The 17,632-nt window shown below is 43.9% G+C and overlaps 2 protein-coding genes across 4 annotated transcripts; both read right to left on the minus strand.

Annotated features, from left to right (window-relative positions):
* Nucleotides 1-492: 492 nt before the first annotated feature.
* pdgfrl (platelet-derived growth factor receptor-like) lies at nt 493-5,047 on the minus strand. The gene is made up of 6 exons (XM_085788442.1): nt 4,861-5,047; nt 3,735-4,008; nt 3,494-3,645; nt 2,101-2,394; nt 1,349-1,485; nt 493-845 (listed from the first exon to the last, which is right to left on the minus strand). The coding sequence occupies exons 1-6, from the start codon at nt 4,913-4,915 to the stop codon at nt 657-659; spliced, it is 1,101 nt and encodes a 366-aa protein (XP_085644568.1). The 5' UTR covers nt 4,916-5,047; the 3' UTR covers nt 493-656.
* A 900-nt stretch (nt 5,048-5,947) lies between these two features.
* slc7a2 (solute carrier family 7 member 2) lies at nt 5,948-16,309 on the minus strand. Of its 3 annotated transcripts, none has more exons than XM_085788436.1 (12): nt 16,074-16,309; nt 14,398-14,778; nt 14,155-14,310; nt 13,106-13,271; nt 12,790-12,926; nt 12,479-12,701; nt 10,886-11,022; nt 9,409-9,511; nt 8,672-8,883; nt 8,417-8,583; nt 8,217-8,325; nt 5,948-7,818 (listed from the first exon to the last, which is right to left on the minus strand). In XM_085788436.1, exons 2-12 carry the CDS (start codon nt 14,765-14,767, stop codon nt 7,622-7,624), a joined length of 1,977 nt encoding a protein of 658 aa, XP_085644562.1. In that variant the 5' UTR covers nt 14,768-14,778; nt 16,074-16,309; the 3' UTR covers nt 5,948-7,621. The 3 variants fall into 3 exon arrangements, with proteins under 3 accessions (XP_085644562.1, XP_085644559.1, XP_085644561.1); XM_085788433.1 differs by lacking the exon at nt 10,886-11,022 and adding an exon at nt 11,329-11,468; XM_085788435.1 differs by lacking the exon at nt 10,886-11,022 and adding an exon at nt 11,329-11,468 and having other exon boundaries at nt 14,398-14,774; nt 16,074-16,283.
* Between the last annotated feature and the right edge of the window lie 1,323 nt (nt 16,310-17,632).

The raw sequence follows: 17,632 nt of genomic DNA on the forward strand, positions 1-17,632 counted from the left end.
TTTCAAGTATAGTATAGTATAGTTAGTTGAGTATAGCACCTACTTTGCTCCCTGCTTGCTAAAATGGATTAAATCCACAATTTCTCTGCAGACAATGAATCTGTGTTAAAAAACAGACTCCTGCAGAAAATCACACAAAGCAAGCAACAGTTTGGGCTTTTCTCTTATCACATCTTCCAGGAGATGTTGAGTAGATTAGAGGTCTGCTGACTGGTGGAAAAGCCCTGCAGGTCATGACTCCTCGCTCCTCTTTGGACTTCAGATAACTGCAATTCATGTTCCAGCTCATTGTCCTGCTACAAAATGAATCTGCTTTTCTTAACTTTGAGCCTGAGGGAGCATCATCAGGTCATCCAGTAAGATTTCCTGAACATCAACTTCCAATAAAAAGTACTTGTTTTTCTCTTGCTCTGGTCCTTTGAAAAATCAAATGTAGCTGCAGCTTGATGGTTTCAAATGTCAAAATGAGTCAGAATGAGTACTTTAGTAAAGTACTTAGCAAATCTTTATTGTTATTACCATGTTCAATCTAAAAATACATCTGTTTTATGTATATACATGTTGATTTCTCTGGTTGGCTGTTAAAGCTGTTTCTTAAAAACATGTCAAAAGACTCCAACATCAACCATTACATATCACAGGGCCTGCTGGATGAACTATTTGGAGATGATGTTGATTGACAGAATCGTCTCCCCGTGCTTGTTTTTGGCTTTACAGATGTAGTCTCCAAAGTCAATGGTCTCCATGTCCTCTACAGTCAGGACACTTTGGGAGACCCTCGTGGTGTGGCCCATGCCCCTGTTCACCAGCCGCCAGGAAGTTAAGATGTGAACTGGACGACGGTCCTGCAAATTAAAACAAACATGGCTACTGTTACTGTATATATTATTTGATCATTTATTTAGCAGTTGATAATATAATAATAATACATTTTATTTATAGGCACCTTTAAGGACACTCAAAGTCACTGTGTAAAAGACAAAATGTGTAAAACATAACAATTGAAATAGTATAAAACATAATAATAAACATACAGCAACAGCAATAAAGTGCAACAGTGAGGTCATTCTAGCCCCAAGATTAAAGGGAGTATGTCTGTCTGAAAAGGTGAGTTTTAAGGCGGGAATATTTTATTTCCTGTGGCAATGGAGCTGAGCGGCCGAAGCCTCCCGACCCCATGGTGGACAAGAATTGATGTCAGATAATTATCTGACATTATATACAGTTATTCTGATGTCATACCAGCAATGACCTGAGCTGACATGTTAAATCTCTCACGTCACTGACACATAGTTGATTGATGGTGGTGATATCTCGTTATTATCGGCCCATTACTCCTCTTACTCACCTGCCCAGGATAAGACCAGGTGAAGTTGACATCCACCTCCGGCTCCCCCAGCACGGTGCAGGTGACGTTGACGTTCTCTCCTCCTCTCACAGACTCTGGAGACGCCTCTAAGCTCACGAACGGTGGACCGCTGGGAACTGTCGACACGAGGCAGGAAAACAAAAAAGAAATATGTATAATCTGCTTTCTTTATGGAGCGTGGTCCATCTATCCACACTCGCTCTGTCAGGAGTCACTATTCTGATATGAGCTGATGAAGGCAAGAAGCTTGTGTACAAACCGATGTGATTTATAGATGATTGATTTGTGGGATTTCAACAGTTACAGGAAACCTCCTCCCTCTTTCTCTCTCTCTCTCTCTCTCCATCTGCCAGTCAAACATACCCTGGCAGCTTCATTGTACCTAAACCACACATAATTTTCCATTTAGTAAATTCCTCCTCCCCCCGTTCTGTAAACTCCAGACTGTGTGTTTCCATTTCAGCTGGTACGTGTCCACGTTCACACCAGTGAGTGAGGAGGCTTTTGACAACTCTGAAATACTAGCTTTTCCTGGAAGCTGATGGAGCAGAGTACACACCACTTGATTCATGGCTGTGTGAAAACACCTCTCATGGCGCTCCTTGGCACTTTCGGTCATCAAGGTGACTTATGAAGCTCGATGTTGAAGTTAAGAACCCTCAGAGCAGCCCTTTAATGTGTCACTGTATTTATCACCATATTGATATGTTGTGTGACTGCTGTGCTCCTACCCTCCACGTAGAGCAGCTGGTACTTTGTGGAGACCTGGGGGGTGCCCCTGGTCACAGCCTTGCAGTAGTAGACGCCCTGGAGATCTTGAGTGGGGCTCTGCAGGACAAAGCCCTTGGTGGGGTCATAGGTCACCGTGGTGCTGTTGGCTGTGACCTCCTCTGCAGGGACTTCTCTGTGCAGGGTGACCTTGGCCAGCGGGTCGGTCACGCGACAGGGCACCACGGCAGCTCTGTCTGGGCGCAGGTACACGATCTCAAAGTGGATGGCTGAAGGGACGAAGAGGTTGTCTTTGTCTGCTCAGAGAAAACAAGACATCATTACTATTTTATTGTCATTGTAATAAAAAACTGAAACTCAGGAGGACTAACATTTTTTGAAATGAAATTGAGCCATACGTCTTTTCCTCCAGAGTAAAATCATCTCAATCTTAGTCTTTCTCCTAAAAGACTGAGCAGAACTTAACTTTCTAAAACAATAGTGACTGTTGATGTAGTGTGTGTTTGCATCGTGTCAAATTAAAAATGTGGATATGAAACAAACAACAAAAAACAGCACTGAATGAAACCTCAGCCAGCTGAGTCACTGTTTAATACAGAACAGCTTTTCAGGGAGACATATCTGAGTGAGTCATTACATAGAAACAGATGCACATGCTCTACTATGTTTTTATTCCAACCAAAGGCGTCAACTGATGAGCACTTTAATTTGATAACTCCTTGTTGTAAGCACAACACTTCCATATCATCACCATATAGAGTTGACATACCATAAGTATTACATGTAGTATCCAATTACACAACCTGTGAACGCAGGGTCACACTGTCATTCATCTGTCATGTTTGATACTGACTCAGGTAAATCTTGTTTTAGCTCTATTTTGGTCTCCACCAACCGATGAGAAAAACATCTGGCTCCTTAGCTCTTTAGCGTGTCACCGTGTTCACCAGCTGATTATTAATGAAAAACAATTTCCCCATGGGGACAAATAAAGTTCTTGTTCTTCTTCTAAAAACAAACAAACAAATTCCCTGTGGGGAATTATGGGGAAGTTCTTCTTCTATTAAAAAAAAATCCCTGCAGGCACAAATAAAGTTCTTCTTCTAAAAAAAACATAAAAAGTAAAAAAAAAACCAGAAGAATTCCCTACAGGGACAAATAAAGTTATTCTTCTATTAAAAAATAAAAAGTAAAAAAATAGAAAAAATCCCTACAGCGACAAATAAAGTTCTTCTTCTAACGGTGTACAGAGACTCTATCAGAGCTTGGTTGTTTGAAACCAAAGCTGTGGTTGCTGGATGTTGTGTTTGTACATGTCACAAGCTTCGAGATGCTTATTGTGGGTGCAGCTTTTAACTATATCCCTCACTGATTTAAAAAACATACAAACATGACCTGTGAAGTAGATGTATGAGACGTAGGCCCGGTCGTGGTCCTTCTCACACTCTGTCCCATCGCACACCACCACCCAGCAGCTGTAGGCTCCTGTGTCAGCAGCAGAGGGGGACGTCAGGATCAGCTGACTGTACTTGTCACTCTGCTTGATGCTGGGAACAGGAAACAACATGTCAGATCTTCACATCCACATCATCTTCATCCAGCATGGCAGACAGACAGCTGCTGTCAGCTCAAGCACCTGAGGCGCGAGTCGTTGAAGGTGTCCAGGTAGGTTGGGTACGACCACCCGATGTTGTTGCCTTTGCAGCGCAGCTCTATGTTCCTCCCAGGAGGCAGGTTGGTGGTCTGGCCCAGGCGAAGGAAGCGGCCTTTATCTAAGACCTGGGTGAGCAGGGACTGGCCTCTCACCCCTCCATCCTTAGGTTTGGGTTGTCGTACCTTCACCCGTTTCCCCCCTGGCCTGATGCGGTTCTCTCCTACATCTTTTCTCCGCTTTACTTGTTGGCAGTCACCTGGATACACACAGGAAGAGGAGAAGGAGGGGGCAGGGGCAAGAAATAATAATGAGGAAAACAAAGACAAGTCAGACTCAGAAACATCTCCTGTTACTGCTCTGGATCAGCAGATCCGACTCCTGGCTGAAACAGCAGAGGGTCAGACTGGTGGGGAACAGTGAGCTGCTCTTTGTGTTTCCCCCAGCTGTGACAACAGTTGAACAGGAAGTGTGAAATCCTTGTTCCTGGCACAAAATGTCCAGAACCCACAGAACCAAGCCTCTTTCTTTCTTTCTTTCTTTCTTTCTTTCTGTCTCCTTTTCTCAGTGGGCACACAACACCGAAAGCCAGAGAGGAAAAACAAACTTTCAGGGATTGTTGGTTTCTTCTTCAGTGCAGCATTAATGAGGAGAAAAAAAGGTCAACAGTAAAGGCCAGTTAATTAGAAACGCCTGTTGCGTGCCTCAGACCCAGCTGCTTTCACTTGGTCTGCAGAAACACTTTGCAGAAACCCGTGGACGTTCATGCATTGCAGCCCTTCAGCAACCGTTTGCAACTCACATGCATTGTAAAGAAAAATTCAAATATGGCACTGGTGGCGTTTTGTCTTCCTGACAAAATCATGCAAAAATCTAATGTTTGCCTTTGATGTCTGAGAATGAGATTTGTTTCTTTGTGAAAGCACCTCCTATTCCACGGCCATCACACACACTGCTGCCCCCCCCCCACACACACACACACACTATTTGTACAAGTTTAGATTATCTAATCCTCCCACCACCCCCAAGATGCACTCAAGATCTTGTGATGAAAATAGCAGTTGTTTTATTCACTCATAAATGTACGAGACAGATGTGGAGACTTACTCACCACTGTGGAGCTCCAGCCAAAGCAGTGCCAGGCAGAGCACAAGCCAGGTCTTCATGGTGTGCTGCTGGGATGTCAGGGGAGAGACTCCTCTTCAGAGATCAGGGAGTTTGGTGAAAGGCTCAGAGGGAAAGAGGGTCAGACTCCAGCTGCCCCGTTCAGATCTCCAGCTCCATCCTCCACACACACTGAGAGGAAAAGGGAAAATAACTAAAGAGCTCCTCTGTTTTCTCTCTCTCCTCAGACACCGAGTGGAAACTCATGCTCCGGTGCCCTCTGCTGGAGGATCTGTGTGTGGAACGCAGAGAGGAGTTCAGAAAGCTGCAGCTGCATCTGTCCTGAAGAATTCACGCTTCCATGTGTTGCTCACCTGTCCACATCCTGCTCAGTGATGTTTTTCCTTTAAATCCTCAGTGAAACTACATGTTGTGACATCACTAAGCAGGGCGTGGCCAAAGTTGCAACCTGTAAAAGTTTAAAAGCACTTTTCTGCAATTTGTTATTGACATAGTTCCGTTCCGTTGTAGCCATATAATATCTACGTTATCTTTTACTTTAGTTTATTTAATTTGGTTGTGTAAAAATAGTTACAATTATAACTGGTTCCAAATATGTCTTATATACCGTATGTAGCTATACAAAAGAGCCCCTCTCATTAATGGCATCTTTTTTTTTATCTAAACTTTGTCCTAAAATTCTTGACCTTATACTATGACTTTAATTTCTGTCCAATTAAAGGAGGACAAACTCATGACCACTGCTTTAGAGCTATTCCAATGTATTTTAATGCTTTAAAACCTCATATTGATAATATGTAATCACTTTTTACAGAACCTGTTCCAAAGACAATCTTTATCACCCAGCACATACCGGATGATGATGCTGCTGATGATGATGATGATGATGGTACCTAAGAAATTTAGGTAGAAGAGGGGGGAAAAAATCTTTTTTTTATTTGGCCACATGGTGGCACTATGTATAAAACTTTCCAGGTAACATTCACTAAAGTCTGTTCCATGGATTCTGAAATATTCATTATTTATATTTAACCTCTCATGGTGGTGAAATAAGACATAAATCAATAAACAGATTCTTTTTGGAAAATACTTTTATTGTTTTTGTCTGCACAGCTGGAACAAGTGAAGCTTTATCACTGACATCATGGTCACACCGATGCACTTCATCCTGTAACATCGGTGGATGACTCTACTGTAGGTGGCTCATGTATGTAGAATACCCACCTCACTCCCACTGAGACCAGCCTCAGACTTTGTTCCACATTTATCAAACCACAGCACTGCACGTGTCGATCAACCTGATTGATGAGTTCCCATGCCCTACAGCTGCAGCATCTAACGTCTGTAAAAGTGAAGGATTTCAGCTGAAGGTGTGAAACAGTGTCAGAGAAGAGAGATAGAACAGCTGGTGTAGCTCAGAAATGCAGGTGGCCCCTAAAAGCCCAGAGGGAAGTGTACAGAACAAATAGTCTCTTCAGGCTGGTTATGAAGCAAGACTCCAGTCACTGAAGTGAGACACTGAACACAAAGAGAAGAAACCTGGACGGACGCCCATTACATCTACTTTATGTGACAAAACGAACATTTTCTTATATAATACTTTCACTTGTAATTAACTGCTGTGCTTCTTGTTAGGTATAAAAGTACTCTACTTTTCATTTCATGACGTTATATCATCAGCAAATCTGCAGCTGTATCAAAATGAAAACACAATCTACTACACTAATGAGCTACAAATACTTTTTCAGGAGAGTTCTGCCTCAATAACAATCTTCTAAGTCCGACTGTAACAGTTCATACGTACAATACAACCAAAAACAACAACAGAGAAGTAAACATGTGCTGAGTAAAACCACCACAACAGCTATGGAGAACTCAATAACTGCAGTTAAGAAAGATACGAGATGTTACATAACATCCACAGAAGCCTGAAACCTCCCACCAGCATCTGGCTGACGTTCAGGTCGCTGACACAAAAAACGGAGTCGAGTCACAACATGTTAAGTGCCTGTAAAACTATTTGACATTTTGTACATTGGTCTAAATGTGGCAGTGTCTTTATCATTTTTATACAGTGTCAAAATGATCACAGTTATGCAAATGAAACAATCATGCACATACAGTAATAGCTCTAAAATAATAGGTTTAGACAACACATCTTTAACCTAACACTGGTCCTTTCTCTGCCTCATGCATTCATGTAGGAAAACAACAACAAGTGCTTTTACCACAAACTACCATTACCTACAATACTAACACATAACTGATGGATCAAAATCTAGTAAAATCCCCCGACCATTAAATGATAGCACAGTTTTCAAAGACTAAAAATCCAACCGTACAAATTTGATAAGGCTGTAATAACTGACAGAAAAGACAACACGAGTGTCATGTAATTAGAAGTCAAGTCCATACTGAAAGAGAAAAAGCTTTGCTGCGGTCTCGCTACGACTGCTTCAGTGTTAAAGGAAATGAACATCGCTCAGTGTTACCTGTCCGTTCAATACTGCCCTCATGCTGTCCATGAAGTACAATGTGACCTACGTGATGCGTCACAGTGACAGAGCGGCTCCACGTCACGAGACTCTCTGATACAGGAAAACTGACGCTTGCCTATGCAGACTCGAATGAGCCCCTGGCAGAGGCACGCAACGGTGAAGCAGTGTGTACAGGTGCATCAAGGCAGAGCTGCTGTGTGCTTTTATGCATCTGTTGCCTCACAGAGTCTGTGAACGAGCTGGTAAACTTTAACACTGGCTGGTTTTCTCTGGGAAGATGAAGCGCTCCTGGTCTTTTCCTACTGCACCTTTGCCAACCTGCTTCTCCCTGCTGCTCTTGCTGCTCTCCTTCGCGGCCTTAGTGCTGTTCACAGGACCCTGGAGCTGGAGCTGGCGCTGGCGCTCCACACTGTGCCACATGCCGTAGCCAAAGTAGATCAGGAAGCCTGAAAAAAAAAAAACCCACACAGGCGATTAAAGGAATAGTTGGAGGTTGTGGGGAGTGATTTGTTTTCTTTCTGAGAGTTAAATAAAAAGATTGAAAACATTTTCAGATCAGTTCATTACATATGAAAGCATAATGACTAGAAGCAGGGAGAAACAGCTAGCGCGGCTTTGTCCAAACAACATGGATCTGCCAGCATTTCTAAAGTACTTAACATGCAATGTCTAGTTTGTTTACTGAACACAAAAACTGAAGTGACAGGAAGCCTGAGACACAACAGAGCAACAGGAGGTCACTGCACACTCTCAGCACACTGTCAAATTAGCTAAAGACACAAAAAAGTTACATCACAGCCGTCATAGCTTTTCATAATCATTAGGACCTGCAGCTAACACCCACCCACAGCCATCCACACAGAGAAACGTATCCAGGTGTCTCCACTCAGCTGAACCATGAGGTAAATGTTGACAAATATACTGAGAATGGGCAGAAACGGCAGAAGAGGGACCTGTGATGACGACAAACACGCAGCAACTTCAGCTGTTATATCCTCATTTCATGATGCAGAGCTACATCAGACATATTGAACTCATACACACCATGAAGGAGACCTTCTTGCTGGTCTGCGGCTGCCTGCAGACCATGAAGACGCAGCCGCTGAAGATGAGGAGGCACAGGGTCAGCACGGCCAGGACCCACACTTTCATACTGAGGATGGAGCCGATGTGGTACGTGGTGAGATAGCTCATCACACACACCACCAGCACTGTGGTTGGACAACAGGTTTTTTTTAGACAATCAGAAAATCTGGCTAAGAGCAGAAATGAGAAGGTTGTTAATCTGTCCCCGCCTACCCAGCACACAGATGGACATGTTGACCACGCTGGAGGAATGATCCGAGGGCTGGACAGGAGGGTGCAGGACAGTCTGAAGGGTGGAGCTGCCGCCCTTCAGCATGTTGAGGTGGGACTCCGACTCTGTCAGGTCTGACTCGCCCTCTTCAGAGGACAGGTAATCCCGCTCATTGGTCCCCGCACGCCGCTCCATGGCTCCATCTGGCTGGTACCTGAAGGACAGCAGAGGTTAATGGGTCAGAAGTTGCTGCTTTCATAGTCTGAAAAGTGTTCAGTGTTTTCAGTGGCTATAAGTAGCGCTGGTTATATAAGTCTCTGTCTATCTACAGTATCTATATACACTGTGAAATAGCCTGGGGGTGGTTTTGTGCTTTATGAAATGGGCGAGGCTGATAAATCTGGTTGAAACCAGAGGAGGAACAGAGTGTTGGTGTTTGCTGCGGCTGTGGTGATGAATCGCCTCGGTGCGACCAACAGAGGTGTACAGAGTTTAGCAAGTGCAGAAACTTAAGTAAACACCTTCGTTCACTCAAGCAGCCACTTAACGTTCACACAATGGGAGCATTCACAGCTCTTACATCACCGGTGTGATGCCACAACATGAGGGGTAGAGTACGTTTCGCAAACTGAGTAATCATACCTGTGGGTTTGTAGAAAAGCTGTTAACGAAGCACTTTCACAATAAAAGAAGTCTGCCTTCAGTGATATTTTTGGTTATTTTCTATAAATGTGCCCACCTGAGAATCAGTACACACACAGCAACCAGCGAGTAGGCCAGCAGCGTCCCAATGGACATCATGTCAACCAGGGCTTTGAGGTCAAACAGGAAAGCCATGATGGCTGCAGCAAGTAGAAAAACAAGATTAACACAAACATGTTCACCTTTGAGAGGAGATTTACAAGAAATACATACTGATTTCTAGAGAAGTTGTTTAAAAATACATAAAAACATTAATTTACACACACATACAGTAGTGCAACAATAATACTTTTTCAATTATAAAGCAAAAAAACTGCACCATCCAACAAAAACACATGAACAGATGCAAATTAAACGTCATGCAGAAATGTTTTGACACAAAGACACAATAGAACTGAATGCATCCAACAGCTGTAACCATCTCCATACCATGTGTCGTTTGATGTGAGATACACTGTGGAGTTGCCCCCTGCTGTATCTCAGCACCAGACTCCAGTGTGGAGCTGATCACAGCGGTGCAGTTCAAACACAGAGCAGTGGTATGTCCGCTGCTCCCCTCAACATCACGTTAAAACAAAGAATACGAAAGAAAAGCTCCCCTGAACACTGCTGTCAGGTGTTCAGTACATGGCCCGTACCCTCCCAGGGTTCACAGCAGCCAGCTACTACAGCAGGTCATTCAACCCCCGCAGGACCTCTAGCCCCCGACACCTGAGTACAGTGAGCAGGATGTTACCATGTACTGTGCACCTGGATCCCACTGAGCAGGAAAGCTTTAGAAGTAATGTAGACATTATTAACACTGTATGAGCACCACAACAGTCTCCAAAGACCAGATTGTTTGAATTTCATGAAAGTGAGATGACTGTGTTAAAAGAAAAACACAGCTAAGACTCCTGTGAGACAAAAAGTGTCATGCTACAGTATGCCATTAGTGTGAAAGAGCCAAATGGCATTCCAGCAAAAAACTTTAAATACACGCATTACATAACAACTCTCTAAGTCACATGTCAGTCACAGTCTAATCACTGAGAAGTCACAGTATATCAGTGATGCATTTTGTAAAATACCCTGGATATGGTCAATACTGGCTAGACTGATGAGATTCCTGTATTCCCAGAGCCATGCTGTTAACATGGCTACTCAACTACAAAGCATGTGTAGTTACTAAGTCAATCTTTTTTTATCATTTAAAATGTATGCAAAAAGGGGCTGCCGCTTCACCCGGCTGGTTCTTTGCTAGGGTGCTGGAGGCATCAAAAGTCAGATTGCATAGATCTAAGTGTGTGGAGATCCTTTGCTTCAGTTTTATCATTTAAAACAGAAGTGGCCAGAAGGACTTGTGGACTGAAGTGGTGAGCACAAGAAAATTATTCAAATAGGGGAGGGGGGACTAATGGTTTTGTCACATGCTTTTAGAAACACCATCACCAACATGCAGTCACCACCACCTGACAAAACAAGGCCACGATATACACCCTCATGAGAGGCGAGTCCTTGTCTCGAGAGCTTACCCGCAGTGGTACCTGCCGCCATGGTGGCAGCCACAGGCGACTGGCGCTTACTCACTTTGGACATAAATTTGAACAGAATACCATCTCGTGCCATGGCAAAGAGAATGCGCGGCAGAGGGAACATGGAGCCCAACAGGCTAGGGAGAAGAGGGTTCATGGTTAAGTTGAGGGCATTCTGGGAAAGAAAACATGACACCTATACAACTGTGAAAGAACAACATGTTGGGATGGGAAAACCTCCAACAAGATGTTTAACTTAAATTCTGTTTTTTTTCTTGTTGTTTTTTTTACAGCAGTTAAATTTTTTGGATGACTGAAGTTCAAGACATTTAGGAGGCAGAGGAACCAACAGATTCATCTGCGTCCCGGCAACATCTTTCACAGTTGATTGGTGGAGAAAGTTTAGCAGGAGTGATCTCACTTGGACGCTCCCCGGCTCTCACCTGCTACTACACCGGAGCTCATAGTGGCAATAAGTGGGGTCTTCGTCTTAGGATTGATTCGGGCTAAGCCTTTGAAAAGCACCCCATCCTCTGCCATAGCATAGATTACACGAGGCATAGGGAAAATGGAGCCCAGCAGACTGCATGAGACAGCAGAGACATGCAAGGCCAACACGTTAGTCAAGAGCCCCAAACACAGACACACTCACACACACACACACACACACACACACACACACACACACACACACACACACACAGACAATCACACACCTACAGTCACATCATCAAAGCTTCAGAGCATGATTAAAACCAATGAATGTCTTTCTTTCCTGTCTGTTATGGTCCTACAGTGTCATCATCTCTATCTGTCTTGTTCGTACCATCTTAAATTAATGGAGGTGCTCTGAGAGCATAATTACATGTGACTGATGTTTGTTTTTCATGCTTGAAAGGAAAGTCCTGTGGTTGTTTAAATGATTCACGAGCTCTTGAATCATTACATTTCCCATTCAGTTCAAAACATCAGAACAAACAACAAATGCACAAAAGCAGTTTGACAACCGGCAGAAATTATGGCAACTGGTCGTTTCGTAAATCTGCCAGTGGCCCTAAACAGCATTAACCTTCAGCAATGGCTTATCTAAGATTTAGCTGATTTGATTTAATTAACTGTCCAATTTGATAATATCCACATGAGATCAGATCATGGGATGAGTTGGTGATAAACATCCAACAGAGTTTGTTGACAGAAAACAGATAAGAGGCTGAAACCTCCAGGAAAGAAAGACAGAATTACATCACACCAATATATCATTTTGAGACACCCTTGCCCACCTTACTTAGGAAACCTTGCGTATAAATTAATTAGTATATGGACATGCAGGTATCTCAAAACAGGAAAGCACTGCACCCACCACACCCCGATAAGCAACAGGAATCAATCCAATAACAAGACACTGACAGAGATTTATGGTCAGAGTTTTGACCAGATCTCATTCACCATTATTACCATTATTTATAACATGCACAACAATGTGAAGAAATTTAAGTCGTAAACTCTGCTAACTTCACAGAACACTAACTTCATCTGCCATAAATATTGATAGTTTGTTCCACAAAAGCATCTCATGTTGAAACAGTTGGTTACCTGGTGGAGAGGGCACATAGCGAGCCCGCAGCGACCACATACTTGGCAGGGCCCCAACCTACATATTCAAAAGCCATGGGCAGGGGGCTCTTCTCATCCAGCAGGTAGTAGGGCATCATGAGGGTGAGCGCCGCGGACACGCCAAAGTACGCCAGGAAACACACGGTCAGCGACACCACGATGCCGATGGGGATGGCTCTCTGGGGGTTCTTCACTTCCTCACCTTTCACACACAGACACACAGAGATTTATTTACATTTAGTTTATGGAAATTTGAAATCAAACAAAATCGCAACCTATCAAAGGCTCACCTGTTGTTGCAATGCAGTCAAATCCAACGAAAGCATAGAAGCAGGTGGCAGCTCCAGCTAAGGTCCCGCTGAAGCCGTAGGGCATAAATCCTCCAACCCCATAATCACTGCTGACATTAGCCGTGACTGACAAGTTCCTGAAACATGCAAATTGTGACTTTAAAACAACACATAGACTAAAGGTGTAAGTATGAGCTGCCTACTGCCTCATTTGAGGAAGCAAACCAATTCATTTTTGATTCTGACACACATTTAGCAAATAAACGTCTGTGTAATAAACCAGAAGAGCTGAACCATTTCACTGTACATGTCATACCTCCTGACTATGGTGACATTTATGAGGGATTCTTCAGGTATCTTCCAGTTATATGTGTCTCCTTTGACAAATCCGGAGATGATGACGAACAAGAGCACGAGCACGTTAATGGAAGTGAAGACTTTATTGACCCAGGCCGACTCCTTCACCCCGAACGACAGGAGCCCTGAACAAGGACAGAGGCAACAAGAACGCTATAACATGCTGCTGTAAGTGTGACGCTCTCCATGGTGAGCATCTTAGTTTTGTGTGCTAGCATGAGAGCAGCTGCAATGTAATTATTCATGCACCAAAGAATGTTTTGACCTGCTGATCACTCTGGAGGGGGATTTAAGTTGATTTTAAATGTATAAATGTCCCTGAAAATGATTTGGGGTCTTTCAGGCCACATGAAACGAGGGATACAATCGAGCCATTATTTGTCTTCCAGTTTTCACATAAACAGGGAGATTATGTTATTTTGATGAATAGGCATTACATAAGTTTTACATCTGTCACATAAACACTGGTGGATTCTTCCTGGGTCATACTGACCTAATGCAATCATAATATTGGCAGGACAATTGATTCGACGCATGATAAAGTTTTCAGTTTTAGCCTCAAGGTCGTAAACTTGGACTGAAACCAGCACTGTTGTGAATCTGACCATAAGAAATGAAAATGCACTCTCACTCATCAATGGCTTCTGATGATACTAAAGCTCCTGCTGCTGCAGTGGAGCGCCTTAGTGGCCTGAGAAGTCGTATGAACTGTGGGAAAGAGGGAGCTGCTGAAGACAAAATGATCAGGGTATTTTTTTTTTACAAAGTAAGGGGGTGAATGTGAGCTCCCAGTAGACTCACAAAACCCTGGCCTCCAGCTTGCATGTACCCTGCCCTGTTATCAACTCACTTCACTACAACGTCCTGCCATCTCTTTATTAGGTTGTGCCAGCTGTGGCTCATGAAGTTCAGCAGTTTAAAACAAAATGTACCAAGCCTAATTCCCTTTTTTTTCTACACAGCCTCATATTGAATCTGACTGTTATGATTCTTTATTCGCTGCCTTACCAGAGAGCAGCAGAATCAGGCAGACGGCGAAGAAGTCAGGGTACTGAGCCAGACCAGGAGCGTTCATGCTGAAGTAGGTTTTGCAGAATACCTCTATGTGTCCTCCTATCATTTCATCAAATGTGCCACTCCAAGCTCTGGCAACTGAGGATGTACCTGTGAGAGGACAAAGAGCAGCCATGAAGACAAAGCGTAGTCATCAAATGTCTGATCTACTGTATATGGAGATTTTCAGTGACTCACCAATCACATATGACAGAATTAGATTCCAACCGGTGATGAAGGCCCATACCTCTCCTACAGTCACATAACTGTACAGGTAAGCGGAGCCCGTTTTGGGGACGCGGGCCCCAAACTCAGCATAACAGAGGCCGGCCATGACGGAGGCCAGGGCAGCAATAAGAAAGGAGATGACGATGCTAGGGCCGGAGTCTCCCTTGGCCACCTCCCCAGCCAGCACGTACACACCGGCGCCTAGAGTGCTGCCCACTCCCAGTGCAATGAGGTCGACCGTCCCCAGGCATCGGCACAGCTTAGAGTCCTCCAGGTTGCTCAGGTCAACCACTTTCCTCCGCACCAAGGAGCGACCAAAGGACAGAACCTGCTCCAGCATGTTGACGCTGTCTGACAGGGAGAGAGAGAGAGAGAGAGGGGGGGGGGGGGGTCTGAAAATACCTGTACAAGTTCTGCTGACCTACTTTACTATATAAACATCAGTTTTATAAAGTTTAGTTTTGGGGTCATGTGTGGACTGTGCTGTCACATAGTAATCACATTGGAAGAGAGAGAAGAGAAATCAGGCCGTAGCTCTCATCCAGTCATCACCACTAGTTTCTATTTGAGCATAAACATTTTTCACTCTTTTAACACAGCAGGTGCAAGAATTGTGAAATCAGCCCCCCTTGTACGCAGCGTTTGATTTAGCTCCACCTGCTTTCACAGCTTTTGCAGCTTGTTGAAAAAATTGCTGAAAAGTCAGTTGCATAACATATGAGGGAAACTAAGGTGGGGTTAGAGCTGTTGAGAGCAATATTAACCCTACAAACTGCTACATGCATTTAGGAATGCCGCCAAGGGCCGTAGTGTGGTAAAGTTCATACAGTAAGTATCCCCATTAAAGTCCATTGTTTGGAGTTACGGTGCAGATCTAAGTACTCAAAGGGCTGCATTCATAAGCAGACCATGAATGCTCCAATATGGCACAATAAAGACATTCCAAAGCTCTCTTACCTAATTACATTTAAAAAGTCCTTTGTTTTCATTGTCTTGTATGTAAGAGTGTCTCTTTTCATTTGTAGGATTGGTGAGGAATGCTGTCTAAAATTTTTGCATAAATACAAAATGATGAAAGGAATAAAGCATGCCACCTCCCCACTGAATAGTTTCTAGCTTGCTTTTGAAGTGAAGGCTCCTTCTTTGAACCTAGACTTTGATTATCAGGACCGTAAATTGACACTGACGACCGTCCAAATATTCAATGATCTCCATTCCAGTGAGAATTTGTACAGCAAGGGAAATGAGTTTTGGATGTGACAGCTCATTAACATCACAATGTGGACCATGAAACAGCGTCTCTGAGAGGATAGCTGATGACCTAAATGACCCAAATCAGAGTTTGACGAGTGAAAGTCCAATGCGCGGGGAAAATTACAATATAAAGTGCAGTAATAACAGTTGTCAGGTATAATCTGAATATGCATGATCATCCCAAACTTGTCATGAGTCGTTCACAGTGAGAGCAACATGCAGCACATGTCTTACACTGAACATGCTGATTTCCTCTGCAGAACTTCAGGTTCACAAACAACAGTCTGACCATTAAGTTTCTGTACTGGTTGTTCTAAATTTATGCACAGTTACTGTATCAACATTTAACATTAGGCTATTTCGGTTGAATTAGAGGCATGCCATGCACTTACCTGTTAGAATGAGTGTGGATATGACTGGTCCAAGTTCAGACAACTGAAATAAGAAGGCTGTCAGAAGTACTTTCCTCCCAGCTCGCCTCTGCAGGGAACGCGCTCAGCAGGTCGGTTGCACATGAAGCGCAGGTAAACGTCAAATCACATTTACTGACCCCATGAACTGCAGCCTCGAAACTCTGGTTCACCAGTCTGCTCAGCACTAATTGACTATGCTGGCATGTACAGTGAGCAGAGCAGTGTTTTAACTCCTCCCCTCTCTCTCCCCAGTGTTTCTACATAGGATCTGCCCTCTCCTTGCCCCTAGAATCGAGCTCCAGTCCCGCCTCACGCAGCCAGGGGAGTGACATCTCCTGGGGAGGGAGGCAAGAGGGGAGGAGGGGACCCCAGGGAAATAGGGTAGTGGTGTTTCACCTCCACGCTTGAGGTTTGCAGGAATATTACTGTGTGGAGTCAACATTGCACCATAAGCTCTAAATGTGGAGTCACTCAGCAGCAGAGGAGAGAGGGGAGAAGAGAAATCTTGACAGTAAAATCTGTGACTTCTAATACCCACTCAGGTCAAATAGATCCCAGCTCACCAGATGCTTACCTACTGCTGATAAATGGTTAGGCAACTGGCAATGACAAACATTGAAGCAGACACTTGTGTTTACCCAGTGCAGTCCACAGGAGTGCTGCTAAAAGCATGGGTGCTGATTGGTCAATGAAGGGTGGACGAGCTACGGTACTGGGAGGTTAAGTCCCCCTAATGGAAGACAGGTATTGCTCAATGTTCCCTGAGCTACTGGACCTATGGACATTGCAAAAATCAATAACCCAGGCCAGCGTTATGCGTTTCACCACCAGAAGTGCGGTCTCTCCACAGTAACTGTACTCACAAGTTTGAGCTGTTGAGCAGAGGAAAAAAGAAAAGTCACATTGTCTGAGAATCACAACCGGGGTTGAGTATGCAGCAGAGAGTGTTTCTGCCAAGACCAGCTCAAACCAGCTTAAGACCTCAGTGGGAAGGTGGCAGCTGGCCCCTGGAAACACCGTCCAACCCACAGACCAGAGTCTTGACAGCACGACAACAGCCATTTCTCTCTGTTTGTCTGTCCAGCCAGCCAGCCAGCCAAATATCATGGCCGATCGCCCACCAAATCTTGGCTGCAGGGGCTGATTATCTGACCTGCATGCTGATGGGAGAGCAAATGCTTTCCTTAATGGTGGTCTGACTGGAGACACTATTGTAAATGCTGGCTGTTTGTCTTACACACATACACACGCACACACACACACACACACACACACGTTTTCACTAGAGGAAACAAAATAGCTCCCATCAAATGACTGAGTAGTACAAAACTTAAAAAAAAAAAAAAAAAACCTCTCAGACTAGATTGTATCGTAATCTTTGCTGTCAAGTTGTAACAAGTGTCACAAGTCTGTCAATTTGCTCGTTACTTTTATGAGGTTTGAAACATCATGTCAAACAACTACTGTAATAACTAGGATCAAACAAAATTTGCTGCTGTATATTTTTCACATAAACTGCCATTTTTAAATTATATTAC

The sequence above is a fragment of the Trachurus japonicus genome, chromosome 10 (assembly GCF_045865225.1).
Source record: "Trachurus japonicus isolate A0001 chromosome 10, Traja_1.0".
In the NCBI taxonomy this organism is placed as follows: Eukaryota; Metazoa; Chordata; class Actinopteri; order Carangiformes; family Carangidae; genus Trachurus; species Trachurus japonicus.